Raw genomic sequence first — 13,845 nt, forward strand, 5'->3', positions numbered from 1 at the left:
AATGTAAAAGTTTGGGCACCCATGGTCAAAATTACTGTTATTGTGAACAGTTAAGCAAGTTGAAGATTAAATGATCTCTAAAAATGCTGAAGTTAAAGATGACACATTTCCTTTGTATTTTAAATTCTTCCAGTTCTGTGAGATCCCTAGGTCGTCTTGCGTGCACTGCTATTTTGAGGTCTGGCCACAGATTTTCAATGATGTTCAGATCAGGGAACTGTGAGGGCCATTGTAAAACCTTCAGCTTGCGCCTTTTGAGTTAGTCTATTGTGGATTTTGACTTGTGTTTAGGATCATTATCCATTTGTAGACGTCATCCTCTTTTCAACTTCAGCTTTTTACAGATGATGTTATGTCTGCATCAAAAATTTGTTGAAATTTCATTGAATCCATTCTTCCCTCTACCCATGAAATGTTCCCCATGCCATTGGCTCTAACGCAACCCCAAAGCATGATTGGTCCACCCCATGCTTAATGGTTGGCATGATGTTCTTTTACTGAAATTCTGTGCCCTTGCTTCTCCACACACACCTTTGATCATTGTGGCCAAAGACTTCTATTTTAACCTCCTCGGTCCACAGGACTCGTTTCCAAAATGCATCAGGCTTGCTTAGATGTTCTTTTACATACTTCTGAAGCTGAATTTTATTGTGAGGACGCAACAGAGGTTTTCTTCTGATGACTCTTCCATGAAAGCCATATTTGTGTAGGCGTCTCTGAACAGTAGAAAAAATGTACCAACTCCAGAGTCTGCTAAATCTTTCTAAAGGTCTTTTGCAGTCAAACAGGGGTTCTGATTTGCCTCTTTAGCAAACCTACGAGCAGCTCTTGAAATTTTGCTTGGTCTTCCAGATCTTATCTTGACCTCCACTTAATTACATTTTGAACTGATGAAAGTGCAACTTGAAAACGCTTTACCATCTTCTTATAGCCTTCTCCTGCTTTGTGGCTCTCCACCATTTTCATTTTCAGAGTGCTAGCTGCTTAGAAGAATCCATGGCTGCTGTTTTTTGGCACAAGGTTAGAGGAGGATGGGTTTTTATAAAGCTGGGAAATTTGCATCACCTGGCCTTTCCTAACAATGATAGTGAACAAGCCATAACCATAACAGGCCAATTAATGTCTGAAACCTTGGTCAAAGTTATATGAGCACAAAAATCTCCAAGAGTGCCCAAACTTTTGAATCGGCCCATTTTCCTTTTTGTAATTTGTAAAAAATTACAACATATATATATATATATATATATATATATATATATATATACAGTACAGACCAAAAGTTTAGACACACCTTCTCATTTAAAGTTTTTTCTGTATTTTCATGACTATGAAAATTGTACATTCACACTGAAGGCATCACAACTATGAATTAACACATGTGGAATTATATACTTAACAAAAAAGTGTGAAACAACTGAAAATATGTATTATATTCTAGGTTCTTCAAAGTAGCCACCTTTTGCTTTGATGACTGCTTTGCACACTCTTGGCATTCTCTTGATGAGCTTCAAGGGGTAGTCACCGGAAATGGTCTTCCAACAATCTTGAAGGAGTTCCCAGAGATGCTTAGCACTTGTTGGCCCTTTTGCCTTCACTCTGCGGTCCAGCTCACCCCAAACCATCTCGATTGGGTTCAGGTCTGGTGACTGTGGAGGCCAGGTCACCTGGCGTAGCACCCCATCACTCTCCTTTATGGTCAAATAGTCCTTACACAGCCTGGAGGTATGTTTGGGGTCATTTTCCTTTTGAAAAATAAATGATGGTCCAACTAAAAACAAACCGGATGGAATAGCATGACGCTGCAAGATGCTGTGGTAGCCATGCTGGTTCATAAGGCTTTCAATTTTGAATAAATCCGCAACAGTTTAACCAGCAAAGCACCCCCACACCATCACACCTCCTCCTCCATGCTTCACGGTGGGAACCAGGAATGTATAGTCCATCCGTTCACCTTTTCTGCGTCGCACAAAGACACGGTGGTTGGAACCAAAGATCTTAAATTTGGACTCATCAGACCAAAGCACAGATTTCCACTGGTCTAATGTCCATTCCTTGTGTTCTTTAGCCCACATTCCTTGTGTTCTTTAGTGGTTTCCTAGCAGCTATTTTACCATGAAGGCCTGCTGCACAAAGTCTCCTCTTAACAGTTGTTGAAGAGATGTGTCTGCTCCTAGAACTCTGTGTGGCATTGACCTGGTCTCTAATCTGAGCTGCTGTTAACCTGCGATTTCTGAGGCTGGTGACTCGGATAAACTTATCTTCAGAAGCAGAGGTGACTCTTGGTCTTCCTTTCCTGGGGCGGTGCTCATGTGAGCCAGTTTTTTGTAGCACTTGATGGTTTTTGCAACTGCACTTGGGGACACTTTCAAAGTTTTCCCAATTTTTCGCACTGACTGACCTTCATTTCTTAAAGTAATGATGGCCACTCGTTTTTCTTTACTTAGCTGCTTTTTTCTTGCCATAATACAAATTCTAACAGTCTATTCAGTAGGACTATCAGCTGTGTATCCACCAGACTTCTGAACAACACAACTGATGGTCCTGACCCCATTTATAAGGCAAGAAATCCCACTTATTAAACCTGAAAGGGCACACCTGTGAAGTGAAAACTATTTCCGGTGACTACCTCTTGAAGCTCATCAAGAGAATGCCAAGAGTGTGCAAAGCGGTCATCAAAGCAAAAGGTGGCTACTTTGAAGAACCTAGAATATAAGACATATTTTCAGTTGTTTCACACTTTTTTGTTAAGTATATAATTCCACATGTGTTAATTCATAATTTTGATGCCACCAGTGTGAATGTACAATTTTCATAGTCATGAAAATACAGAAAAATCTTTAAATGAGAAGCTGTGTCCAAACTTTTGGTCTGTACTGTATATATATATATATGCCTCAAATACAAAGGAAATGTGTCATCTTTAACTTTAGGCCTTTTAGAGATCATTTCATCTTCAACTTGCTTAACTGTTAACAGTAATTTTGATCAGGGGGCCCAAACTTTTACATGCGACTGTATGCAGACATCTTGTTGAAGCAGGCTGTGAGAGGAGTATGAACGCAGCAGAACTGCAACCAGAAAAGTGACCTGGAAGTGTAAAAATCCTTTACCCTTCTGTATATTCTCACATGACCCTGGCTAATACTGCGAAGTGCTAGTCTCCGGTCCAGACACTGCCTACCATATGTTTGGTACTACATCAGTCAGTGTGCGGTAAAAGACCGGCCAATATTATTCATCAACACAGTACGATTACACCGATACCAAGATGTTAGAGGTCGGGGCCGGCTATATAACACAGTTGACATCAGCAGGGTATGCAGCAGGGTATGCAACAGGCTCAGCTCCTGAGTCTGCTCCATACACATACACCCAATAAAGGGGCTAAGCTAGCAGAAAATTCAATATTTATACCTGATTCTCTCTAGCCATGGTGGCCAAGTCATCCTGCAATCTTCTGTTCTCCTTCAGAGAAATTTCTCTCAGCTTTACATTTTCTGTAAGATCTGAATGGGTAGAGTCAAGTTGTCGGCGAAGACTGGAGAGCTCTCGGTCTTTGTTACTGAGGGCATCTTTCAAGTGGCTACAAATGAAAGTTATATGATTAGACAAAGGAGACTATAACGAAATGTTCACATATTGGGACTTAATCCAAGGTGCAGGTTCCGCAGTAGAAATACGGAGCGGACACTCAGATTTCTGCCACCAATGTGACACAGATCTGTATGAAGATTGATCTCCTTGTCATTAAATGCAGGTAATCTCGGCACACACCTTACCGAATCCGTAAGAAGAATGTGCATGCTCATTCTTGTGGATTTTTTCAATGGTACGTGAAAACGGTATGAAATATCGCATAGACTATGTAATGTTATCTGATCTGATGAAGATTTTAGAAAGCAATCTGTGATTAAATCCGGAAAGTATGAACATAAACTAAAAAGAAGCCATGCACTAAAACTAAGAATTGTCCTAAGGGACCGTAAAGCACATGCACATACTAAATTACTTGAAACTCATGTTTGTAGGATCACAAAAAAAAACAAATGTATGTCATCAAAGTCATAGTTATTTAAAGAGAATCTGACAGCCCCCCCATAAATTAAAATAGCTATTGGGAGAAGGTAGGCTTGAAGTATGAGTGACTTGGAGCAGTTTGCAAAAGAAGAGTGGTCCAAATTCCAGTTGAGGTGTAAGAAGCTTGTTAATGGTTATAGAAAGCGATTGACTGCAGTTACTTATTCCAAAGGGTGCACAACCAAATATTAAGTTGAAGGTGCCAACAATTTTGTCTGGCCCATTTTTAGGGTATTGTGTGAATTTAAGTCCAATTTGCCTTTCTTCTCTGTTATTTTTGTGTTGTTCCAATATACACATGTTTTGTGTGTAACAAAACATGTGTATTTGTAATAATTTTCTGGGAGAAAGAATTAATTTTCTGGAACAATTTCAAGGGTGTCAACACTTTCGGACATGGCTGTATATATTAGTATTAATTCCCAGTCTTTGTAGAAATGCACCACAATGATATAATCATAAATACCTTATAGATATATATGCAGATAGAACAGAAGCAGTAGGAAGGAGACACTAATGTCACAATGAAGCTGCATTTTCCATCATTCACAAGTAAAGCAAATGTGCTTTATACTACACTGACTTACTCGACAGTAGCCTCAAGCTCAGAAAGGGTCAGGCGTAAGTTGGTTATAGTTTTGTCCTGAAAAAGAAAAGAAAATATTAAAACTCAAACTGTTTAGAAAAATAAAAGATTTGCCAGAGGAAATTATCACAGAGTTTTGTAACATACTTTATTATCCAGATTCTCATCTAAACATGCTACATGCTCTGTCTTCTCGTCCACTTCTTCCTGAAGGTTATCTTTTTCCTTATCCAAGACAGAAATTGTGTTCCTGAGAACGGTCATTTCAGTGGTTTGTGCAGACACTTTGTAATTCAGCTCCCCTAAAAGTTATATAAAAGAAAAAAAAAGAGTTAAAGTGGTCATCCAGCTGAAGAGATTCTCTTGTGCTCTTATTCTAAATAATCTACTTTTACTTCTAAGGTCTCCTGATCTACAGTTATCAGGCTCGCTCCCAGGTGTTCCACCTCCTGTGTCAGCACGTTGTCAGTGCTGTTTGTGTAAAGGGGGCTGGCTGGTTGGCTCATTTCCATAACTGAACAACCTTATCTGTCAATGCATTATGACAGAGGGGGGCTGACTGAGCTATGGAATGGAGCCAAACAGCTAGCACTACAGTCATGGCCAAAAGTTTTGAGAATGACACCAAAATTATATTTTCACATGATCTGCTGGCCTCTGGTTTTTATTAGTGTTTGTGTGATGTTTATATCACATACAGAAATATAATTGCAATCATATTATGAGTACCAATAGGTTATATTGACAGTTAGAATGAGTTAATGCAGCAAGTCAATATTTGCAGTGTTGCCCCTTCTTCTTCAAGACCTCTGTAATTCTCCCTGGCATGCTCTCAATCAACTTTTGGACCAAATCCTGACTGATAGCAGTCCATTCTTGCACAATCAATGCTTGCATTTTGCCAGAATTTGTTGGTTTTTGTTTGTCCACCCGTCTCTTGATGATTGACCACAAGTTCTCAATGGGATTAAGATCTGGGGAGTTTCCAGGCCATGGACCCAAAATCTCTATGTTTTGTTCCATGAGCCACTTAGTTATCACCTTTGCTTTATGGCAAGGTGCTCCATCATGCTGGAAAAGGCATTTTTGGGCGCCAAACTGCTCTTGGACGGTTGGGAGAAGTTGCTCTTGGAGGACATTCTGGTACCATTCTTTATTCATGGCTGTGTTTTTAGGCAAGACTGTGAGTGAGCCGATTCCCTTGGCTGAGAAGCAACCCCACACATGAATGGTTTCAGGATGCTTTACAGTTGGCATGAGACAAGACTGGTGGTAGCGCTCACCTCTTCTTCTCCGAATAAGCTGTTTTCCAGATGTCCCAAACAATCAAAAAGGGGATTCATCAGAGAAAATGACTTTGCCCCAGTCCTCAGCAGTCCACTCCCTGTACCTTTTGCAGAATATCAGTCGGTCCCTGATGTTTTTTCTGGAGAGAAGTGGCTTCTTTGCTGCCCTCCTTGAAACCAGCCCTTGCTCAAAGAGTCTCCACCTCACAGTGCGTGCAGAAGCACTCACACCAGCCTGCTGCCATTCCTGAGCAAGCTCGGCACTGCTGGTAGTCCGATCCCACAGCTGAAACAGTTTTAAGATACGGTCCTGGCGCTTGCTGGTCTTTCTTGGGCTCCCTGGAGCCTTTTTGACAACAATGGAAGCTCTCTCCTTGAAGTTCTTGATGATGCGATAGATTGTTGACTGAGGTGCAATCTTTGTAGCTGCGATACTCTTCCCTGTTAGGCCATTTTTGTGCAGTGCAATGATGGCTGCACGTGTTTCTTTAGCGATAACCATGGTTAACTGAAGAGAAACAATGATACCAAGAACCAGCCTCCTTTTAAAGTGTCCAGTGATGTCATTCTTACTTAATCATGACTGATTGATCGCCAGCCCTGTCCTCATCAACACCCACAACTGTGTTAATGGATCAATCACTAAAACGATGTTAGCTGCTCCTTTTAAGGCAGGACTGCAATGATGTTGAAATGTGTTTTGGGGGTTAAAGTTCATTTTCTGGGCAAATATTGACTTTGCAAGTACAGTAATTGCTGTTAAGCTGATCACTCTTTGACATTCAGGAGTATATGCAAATTGCCATTACAAAAAATGAAGCAGTAAACTTTGGAAAAATTACTATTTGTCTCATTCTCAATACTTTTGGCCATGACTGTACTCACTGATGATGTGCCAACACAGAAAACACTCTCTTGTGTGGTGCACTGGCCAGAAGTGAAGCTACCAGAACTGAGGGACAAGGCTGAAAGCTGAACATTGAGCACATTTAAAAATAAAAGCAAAAATGGGGATGAGGAGTCAGCTCTGGGTAGACGCAGGTTCACAAAGGAATGCAGGTTCAATAACAAACTGGTGGTTTATTAAGTGTCCATAAACCAGTCAGGAAAACGCCTAGAAATGCCATGATCAGCTTCTTTGTGGCCTCGACCTCTGATTTATTTGTGATTTTATTTCCCCTCTACCAACCACGTAGCCCAGATACTTGGCTTCCTCTATCCCCATAGCACATTTCTTTGGGTTGATGGTAAAGCCTGCCTTTCTTAGGGCGTCAAGTATGGCTTGAACTTTGCCAAGATGACTTTCCCAGTCCTGGCTGAATATGACGATGTCATCTAGGTAGGCCGCTGCATACTTAGATCCGGTCCATGGCTCTGTGGAAGGCGACCGGAGCTCCCTGCAACCCAAACAGCATTCTGACATATTGCTAATATTTGTCTGGCGTCGAGAAGGCCGTCTTATCCTTGGCCTCTTAGGACAGGGGAATTTGCCAGTATCCTTTGGTGAGGTCCAGGGTGGTGATGTACCAAGCAGGTCCTAGCCTTTCGATAAGCTCATCTACCCTAGGCATTGGGTAGGTGTCGAACTTCGACACCTCGTTCAGCTTCCTATAGTCGTTGCAAAACCGCCATTCCCCATCTGGTTTCGGAACTAAGACTACAGGACTGGACCAGCCACTCTTGGACTCCTCAATGACTCCCAAGTTAAGTATCCGCTTCACCTCTTTCGAGATCACCTCTCTGTGGGCCTCTGGGATCTGATATGGTTTTAGGTTGACACGAAGGTGAGGCTCTGTTAGTACTTCATGCTCTATGACCTGAGTGAGTCCTGGCAACTCCAAAAACAGGTCTTTATTTCGCTGCAATAGCTCCCGACATTGCTGTTTCTGTGAACAGGACAAGGTGGCTGCCACTTTAACATTTTCCACGTTGACTTCAGACTTGGCTACCAGACAAGGAGCTTCTATGGGTTCTCTGTCATGCCACAATTTAAGCAGGTTAACATGGTAAATTTGGTAGGGCTTCCTCTTCCCCAGTTGGTGGATTTTATATTTTCTCTACCACCTCATAGTGGCCCTGCCACTTGGCCAGGAACTTGCTCTCCACTGTTGGCACTAACACAAGTGCATGGTCTCCTGGGTTGAACTGTCTCACTCTGGCTGAGCTATCATACACCCTGGGCTGAGCCTTGAGGAGGTGCTCCTTCACAATGGGCATCACGTTGGCAATCCTTTCTTGCATCTGGGCAATATGCTCCACCATGCTCCTATAGGGAGTGGTCTCAGCTTCCCAGGACTCTTTTGCCACATCCAGGAGTCCTCGAGGGTGTCTGCCATAAAGTAGTGGAAGCTTGGGGAAGTTCCCTGATGGAGAACATCAGATAGGGAAGCAGACCGTCCCAATCTCGGCCATCCTTCTCCATTGCTTTCCTCAACATCGCCTTCAAGGTTTTGTTAAACCTCTCCACCAGTCCGTCCGTCTGGGGATTGTACACTGAGGTTCGGAGCTGGGCAATTTGTAGTGTCTTGCACAATTCCCTAATAACCTTCGACATAAATGGGGTCCCTTGGACTGTTAGAATCTCCTTAGGCAACCCCATTCTGGAAAATATATGGACTAACTTCCGGGCTATACAACTGGCCGAGGTGGTTCATCGTGGTATGGCCTCCGGATACCGTGTAGCATAATCCAGTGCCACTAGGATATACTGATGCCCTCTGGCGGACTTGACCTGGGGCCCCACTAGATTCATTGCTATTCGTTCAAATGGGACCTCGATGACAGGTAGAGGTACTAGGGGACTGCGGAAGTGGGCCACCGGGGAGGTTAGCTGGCATGTGGGGCAGGAACGACAATATTTCGTAATTTCTCTGTAGCACCTGGCCAGTAGAATCTCTGGAGAATCCGTTCCGGAGTCTTATCTGCGCCCAGGTGACCACCCAACACATGGGAATGAGCCATGTCTAGTACCCTGCGTCTATAGGGCCCTGGCACTAGCAACTGCTCTATTACCTCACCCCTTGGCTTGGTTACTCTGTACAGCAAATCCCCATTCACAGCAAAATGAGGGAAACGACTGTCGGCCCCTGGCTCCTGAGGCACTCCATTTAACACGGTAACATTTTCGAACGCCCCTTTCAAAGTTAAATCCCTGAGTTGGGCAGCTCTAAAGTTTCCCTCGGACACCTCCAGCTCAGGGATATTGGCCTCAGGGGAAGCTATCTCATCTCCATCGCCCACAAACATACACATGGGAAACTCGTCCGTTACAGCCTGCGGCGAGGTTTCTTCAGGGATGATCTGGCTGTCCGAGCAACCAGGTGTACCCGCTTTCCCCCACATATCCCAGAATAATGCAGAGTCCCGTCCAATTATTATCGGGTGCATCAAGTCTTTAACGACCCCCACTTCCTGAGATGTGGTACCACAGTCCGTGTTTACATCCACCCGGGCCACAGGATAGTTTTTAGCATCCCCATGGATACAGCGGACACTCACCACCTTCCCAGGATTCAGCCGATGAGGGAGTTTGGCGCTTATCAGGGTTGCCAAACTTCCCGAGTCCAACAGTCCAGACACTTGCACCCCATTTACGGACACTGAGCATGCCCGATGGCCCTCGCCATGTTGAGGAATCGCGCTGCAGGCGGGTAGGCAAAAAAGGAGCAACGCCGGCCTATGTTGCAGTCTATTGGCTCAGAGTTCATGGGACACCGGGCGGCTATATGGCCAGGGCCATGAAACCTCCAACAGAGGATGGAATGGGACTGATTACCCAGCTGCGATTCAGCTGCCTCCTGGGACTTTGGACGCCCACTCAGTGAATATTTAGTCCTCTTCTTTGAGAGCCCCAGAAAGCTGATCTAACCCCAGCTTGACAACCCAGGGAAGCCTCTACTAGGCCCACCAGGTCGTCTGCATTTTGGGGATCTGCCTGGGCAACCCAGGACTGAATAGGCTTGGGCAGTGAGTGGATAAACCGATCCATGACCACTCTCTAGACCATCTGGGCTGCGGAACAAGTCTCTGGCTGCAGCCACTTCTGTACTAGGTGCAAAAGATCAAACATTTATGACCGAAGAGGTTTATCCCTGTGGAAGTCCCAGAGGTGGACTCGTTGTGCCCTGACTGCCAGGGTTACACTCAGCCGCACCAGGATCTCAGCCTTAACCTTGCTATACTCCTTAGCGTTCTGTAGGGCCAGATCAAAATACGCCTTCTGTGGTTCCCTGGTCAGATATGGAGTTAGAACCTCCGCCCATTGCTCCGGAGGTAGTCTCTAACGGTCCGCCAACCTCTCAAACATGGTCAGGAACACCTCAACGTCATAACCCGGAGTCATCTTTTGCAACACCCCTCTCACGGTTTTCCTCATCTGGGTGTCATTGCTTCGGCCTGGAGGTGGTGTGGCTCCTCTGACACGGATGGCCTCCGCCAGGAGCGTCATTACTTCCTGCTGCTGTCTCTGCTGAATCTGTTGCTGTTGAAGCTGGAATTGCTGTATTAACAATTTGTTGGTCTTTTGAGCTTGCTGCTGATGCATATTCACCTGCACCAGATGCTTTATAAGATCCTCCATGCTGCCGGACGAACCTTGCTGGCTGGCAGCTTTCACCCAGGATATATACGGTGTAGTGTCGGCGTCTCTGCCTCCTACCAGGCAGAGACGCCGTTCCCCTCACCGCTGCGGTCACGGTCTGGCGCCCTCCAGCTCCCCTGCTCCAGCTGTTGCACACACCGCGCGCAGCTTCCCGGGCACTGTGTTTGGGGCGCACGCTCCCTCCCTCTTAAAGGGGCCGCGCGGGCCGTCCTAAAGAGTCCCCGGCCAATGGCCGGAGGACCACTCCTATATAAAGCACTTCCTCCAAAATGGAGGTGCCTATGCAAGGTTGTTGTTTGTGTGCTAATACTCTCCTCAGCCCTCAGGTTCCAGTGCCTGCCAGCCTGCCTGTCAGCCGTGCCCGCCAGCCTGTGTCAGCCGTGCCCACCAGCCAGTCTGTCAGCCGTGCCCGCCAGCCTGTCTGTCAGACGTGCCCGCCAGCCTGTCTGTCTGTCAGCCGTGTCCGCCAGCCTGTCTGTCCGGATCACCTGTCAGGCCACCTGCCGAGTCCGCCTGCTTGCCTACCCGGATCACCAGTCTGGCTACCTGCCGTGCCCGCCTGCTTGCCAACCCGGATCACCCGTCTGGCTACCTGCCAAGCTCTCCCGCTGTACCTGTCAGCTTCAGCCATCTGACACGTGGGAGTTGCCTGCTCTCACACAAGGTCGGTCCCAGAGTGGCACCTGGTCCACGGAGTCGACTAAGCCGCCGTGCGACCAGGGTCGGTCCGGGTAGGCACTTAGTTACACCCCTCTGGTCCCTCCTTGCATCCCAGCACAGAGGTTCCATCACCCGGATCCGTAACAGTTTGCATAGGCCATGGAACCCAGTGGCTCCCAGGCTCCTTCGCTCTCTGACCTGTACCAATAGGTATCTCGCCAGAGATCCCAACAGGATACTATCCTGTCCTATCTGCAGACAGTCAACTCCCGCCTGGACGCGCTGTCCACTCTGACTGTGTCCACCTCTAATCGAGTGGCACCTCAACCCAGTGGCGCTGTGGCACAAGGCTTTGGACCCGGGCTCTCTTCGCCTTCACGTTTTTGTGGTGACCCCGTCCTATGTCGGGGCTTCATAAATCAGTGTACGCTGCACTTTGAACTCCTGGCACACCAGTTCACCTCCAACCGGGCCAAGGTTGCGTTCATCATGTCTCACCTCACCTGAGAGGCATTGGTGTGGCTTAACCCTCTGTGGGAGAGAGGGGATCCTCTGGTGTCCGATCTTCAGGCTTTCCTCGCGGCCTTCCGGAAGGTGTTCGATGATCCCGGACAAAAATCTTCTACTGCCTCCTCCCTTCTCCGACTCCGCCAAGGGAGTCTCACTGTAGGCCAGTATGCCGTACGTTTCCGAACCCTCGCATCTGAACTTGCCTGGAACAATGAGGCCCTGGTGTCCACCTTTTGGGAGGGCCTTTCCGGACGGATCAAGGATGAGCTAGCCAGTTGTGACACACCTCCCTCCCTGGACGACCTGGTGTCATTAGCTACCCAGATTGACATTCGTTTCCTGGAACGCGCTAAGGAGATGACCCGTGAGAGGAAACCTCCGCGCCTCGCTCCCGTCCTCCAAAGTCCAGTCTCGCAACCTGCACTCCCCCCCAGGTGTCTTCTCCAGAGCCGATGCAAATTGATCAAGTCAAGATGGTCAAGTCTCACCAGGAGACCCGTCGTGCCGAGTGGATTGCTTCTATTGTTGCAATATTGAGCATCAGATCCGCTCTTGCCCGGTGAGACCGGGAAACTCCAGTGTCTAGGACTGCTCGGAGAGGTGGTCCTAGGCAAGAGTTCTTCCTCTCCGCCCTTGACTCTGTCCATTTCCGTTACCAGTGGTGAGACCCGCTTCTTCGAGACGGCCCACCTGGATTCCAGAGCCGCTGGGAATCTCATCCAACAGGCTGTTGTGGAGCATTTTCAGATTCCTACCATACGTCTGGCGGAACTTTAAGCAGTTTCCTCTGTGGATGGAAAGCTTCTCCCTGCAACCATCTTGTTGGTCACTGAGCCGGTAATTCTTCAGGTGGAAATGCTGCACTCGGAGAAGATCTCCTTTTACGTACTGTACGTACTGTCCGGTCTCTTTCATGCCATCTTGCTTGGCCTGCCTTGGTTACAGAAACATGAGCCCGTCCTGAATTAGAGCTCAGGAGAGGTGCTCCGTCGGGGTCAGGAATGCCATAAGACCTGTTTGGTTCCAGTTCATCCTGCTCGACCTCCGTCTACTCCGGCTACCTTACCTGGCCTGCCAGCACCCTACTGGTCCTATGCAGACGTTTTTGATAAAAAGGAGGCAGAGACACTACCACCTCATAGGCCGCATGATTGCCCCATCGACCCAATACCTGGTGCTTCACCTCCTCGCGGGTGAATTTACCCCTTGTCGATGGCCGAGACCAGTGCCATGTCCGAATATATTGAAGAAAATCCTGCTAGGGGATTTATCCAGAAATCCACCTCTCCGGCTGGAGCAGGGTTCGTCTTCGTCAAGAAGAAGGATGGCTCTCTCTGTCCCTATATCGACTATAGGGGCCTAAACCAGATTACCATCAAGAATAAGTACCCCCTGCCTCTCATCTTGGAGCGGTTTGACTGCCTAAAGGGCGCAAAGGTCTTCACTAAGCTCGACCTGCGTGGGGCGTATAATCTGGTCCGGATCTGCCAGGGAGACGAGTGGAAGACGGCATTCAACTCCCGGGATGGTCACTACGAGTACCGCGTGATGCCCTTCGGTCTCTGTAATGCTCCAGCCGTCTTCCAGGAGTTGGTAAACGATAAATTTGAGATCCTGTGTGGTGGTGTACCTGGACGATATCTTGGTGTTCTCCCCTTATCTGCCTTCTCAATGGGAGGGATGTTCGTCAGGTACTGTGGAGGCTCTGGAAGAATCGCCTGTATGCTAAGTAGGAGAAATGCCTCTTTGAGCAGACCTCCCTGCCATTTCTGGGGTATATCATCTCGGAGACCGGACTTCGGATGGATCCCGAGAAGTTGTCTGCCATGTTAAAGTGGCCCCGACCTGAGGGGTTGAAGGCTATTCAGCGGATTCTGGGATTCGCTAACTATTACCGCCTCTTCATTCCTCATTTCTTCTCCTGGACAGCTCCCATATCTGCTCTTACCCGTAAGGGAGCAAATCCCAGGGAGTGGTCTCCCGAGGCAGAGAATGCCTTTATCTTTCTTAAACAAGCCTTCTCCTCCGCTTCTGTGCTACAACGTCATGATGGCAATAAACTATTATTCCTGGAGGTTGATGCCTCATCCTCCGGAGCCGGAGCAGTGCTCACCCAGAAATCCTCG

The 13,845-nt window shown here is 47.0% G+C and overlaps 1 protein-coding gene across 3 annotated transcripts in view; it reads right to left on the reverse strand.

The window, feature by feature from the left end:
• The window catches only part of CEP135 (centrosomal protein 135), an 87,272-nt gene that overhangs the window by 19,249 nt on the left and 54,178 nt on the right, over nt 1-13,845 (reverse strand). For all 3 annotated transcript variants that reach the window (XM_073645451.1, XM_073645450.1, XM_073645449.1), the window contains 3 exons: nt 4,811-4,965; nt 4,665-4,720; nt 3,415-3,583 (listed from right to left, as the gene is read on the reverse strand). In XM_073645451.1, the coding sequence (XP_073501552.1) occupies nt 3,415-3,583; nt 4,665-4,720; nt 4,811-4,965 (380 nt within the window). The remainder of the gene's footprint in view (nt 1-3,414; nt 3,584-4,664; nt 4,721-4,810; nt 4,966-13,845) is intronic.

This window comes from Phyllobates terribilis, unplaced genomic scaffold (genome assembly GCF_046119375.1).
Source record: "Phyllobates terribilis strain yellow unplaced genomic scaffold, ASM4611937v1 Scaffold_1__5_contigs__length_1240528914, whole genome shotgun sequence".
In the NCBI taxonomy this organism is placed as follows: Eukaryota; Metazoa; Chordata; class Amphibia; order Anura; family Dendrobatidae; genus Phyllobates; species Phyllobates terribilis.